General features: G+C 34.8%; 1 protein-coding gene across 1 annotated transcript; it reads right to left on the reverse strand.

Moving 5' to 3' along the window:
* Window positions 1-221: 221 nt before the first annotated feature.
* On the reverse strand, window positions 222-2,188 carry LOC127724668 (transcription intermediary factor 1-beta-like). The gene has a single exon (XM_052231705.1). It carries the CDS (start codon window positions 2,152-2,154, stop codon window positions 235-237), a length of 1,920 nt encoding a protein of 639 aa, XP_052087665.1. The 5' UTR covers window positions 2,155-2,188; the 3' UTR covers window positions 222-234.
* Between the last annotated feature and the right edge of the window lie 237 nt (window positions 2,189-2,425).

Raw genomic sequence — 2,425 nt, forward strand, 5'->3', positions numbered from 1 at the left:
GTCTGGGGTTTGCTCATTGTTGAAGGCCGTACGGTAGCCTATAGTTGATAACCATCTACGTCATCTGGTGGAGCCTTAGTTGTCTCATTGACACTGGATCATACCACATCTTCTTATTTTTATATCATCTCTTTTAATTCAAGCTACGCGTTTTCATCTGAAGGCTCAGCAAATTCGTTCTTTTAGTATTATAGATGAATGAATACACGACTGACATTGTCTCAATTGGTTTATTCAATCAATCTCATAAATCTCTATATATCCGTTACCACCAACAAAAAGTCTGTTTTTAGCCGCATTCGTCCAGATGCAATCAATGTCTTGAATCTTTTCAAACTTAGATAGAATGGTTCGAAATCTCTTCTCATCTTGTGAGATGACATATACAACAGACTTCCCCGCGACGAATAACTTCCCCGATAAACCAAAGGTTATACTTCTCGGTTCCCATATTTTATCGTTTTGCAGGAACGTTCGCGGTTTTGCTTCTTGAAAAGTCATAAAATTAAGTTGCTTGCTTTGGTAGTTTATGATTGCAAACCGAGCAGATTTCGTGTGAACAGCAATGTCATCTCTATAACCATCTATAATATGATTTGAGATCAGCACTCTGTGATTTTCAAATGTTTCTGATTGAAGAATGCCCCCGCTCATTGCAATATATATAACGTCATCACTTTTATCAATACCGCAAACCTTATTTTGAAAAGTATGACTTTGAACATTTTTTATTACGTCATTTTGAAGGTTGCATGTATATCCAATTTTTGAATTACATGTTATAAAAAATGTTGTAATGGATGATTTGAAACATACTTTCTTCGGATTATTCTCTATGGCAGCATATGCAAGTTTTATACCGCTGACGATACTGAAAAGTTCAAGTCTTCCATGAACTAGTATAGCGCATCGGTTCTCATCAATACTTACACCACATTTTATCGGTCCACATTTCAATTCTTTAAAAGAGAGATTCTTCAAATTAATTGATTCAAAACTATTTTCTAGCTTAAAGATTTTGCTCAATGCTCTAAAGCAAATAGATTCTTTTCCCCGTCGTGAAATCGATATTCTCCCGAAAGCGTCTATCTGACATAGTGTATCTGTAAGTTTTTCGAATCCAGCTTGTAATTTAACATCTGGAGCCTCATCCAAAGTAGATTCAATATGTTTAAAATTCTCGTCAGCGTTTGTTTTAATTTTCTGAATCGCTAAGAAAGTTTGTTGCTTAGAACCAAAGTTTTTCATTAACTGTAAATGTTCCAGCCATTTGTCAATGGCTTCCGATTCTTCATCTATTTGTTTAATGGTAGTACCGAATTCTTGCAGCATATCGCTTTGCATTAGTTTTGAATTTTTGATAAATTCCTGATGTAAATCATCTATTCTTTTCTTAACACTTGTCAAAACCGAATCTGCTTCCTCTTGAATTGCTTCAAACGAGGATAACAACTTCTGTCTACTTTCCCGTTTTTTCTCTGCTATTTTTTTCAATTTATTTCTCAAGGTTAGCAGTTCCGATTCTAAATTTTCTATATTTTCCGGCTCTAAATCCTCAATGTCGTCAATGTTTTGCACGTTTTCACATTTTCTGTGATCTAAATTAAGACATGATACACAGCAAGGTTTTGAATGATCAAAACAATACACTTCCAAACGCTTAGTCTCGTGAATCGAGCAATAATCGTCAGTTTCTTGCAACAAACTGAAACTTGCGTAGTTTTGTTCTTCTATAGCCACGGTTTTATGCGTCAAAGATTGTTTCAACCGACTATGCGCACTAGAACAATTCTGACAAAGAGCTTCAAGGCATTCGCAGCACCAGACAATAGCCTCTTTGTTGCTACCAAATCGTTTACATGCATGACAATCTTGTGTTCTAGTTGTGTTTTGTGTGTTTGATCCTGTCAAACATTCTGGAAAATCATATACCCAGTATGACTTGTTTTTTGTTGAATTCTTTGTTTGAATACACATCCTACAGACTGGACAATTGAATGTCTTTTGTTCTGGGTCGTCAACAGTTGAAACGATATATTCGGAAATGCATACTTCACAGAATATATGAGAACAAGGAAGTCTTCGAGGCGATTTTATGATTTCTAAACAAATAGCACAATCCGACAGAGTATTGGAATTGTCAGCCTCTGCCATGGTGTCGAAATGGAAAACGAAAGTAAAAAGTCAAGTTTAGGTAATATGGGAAACATAAATTGGTTTCGACTTAAACATGTTAAATTTCCGGAAATTTTATTTACATTTAAGGATCATATAAATACAGAATAAATACAATATTCTTTTTTAGTTAGAAATATAAACTAACGGTGCTGTGAATTGCTATTTTATCCGTAACTTTAAAACCACGTTCAAACCTATGATTGCGTTGGATAAAAACCGCAATTTTTATACGTGTGCTTGCAAAACA

The sequence above is a fragment of the Mytilus californianus genome, unplaced genomic scaffold, assembly GCF_021869535.1.
Source record: "Mytilus californianus isolate M0D057914Y unplaced genomic scaffold, xbMytCali1.0.p SCAF_14, whole genome shotgun sequence".
Classification (NCBI taxonomy): Eukaryota; Metazoa; Mollusca; class Bivalvia; order Mytilida; family Mytilidae; genus Mytilus; species Mytilus californianus.

Excerpts from the sequence above, each read along its gene's own strand:
- LOC127724668 (XM_052231705.1), bottom strand. The coding sequence starts at position 2,154 with ATGGCAGAGGCTGACAATTCCAATACTCTGTCGGATTGTGCTATTTGT.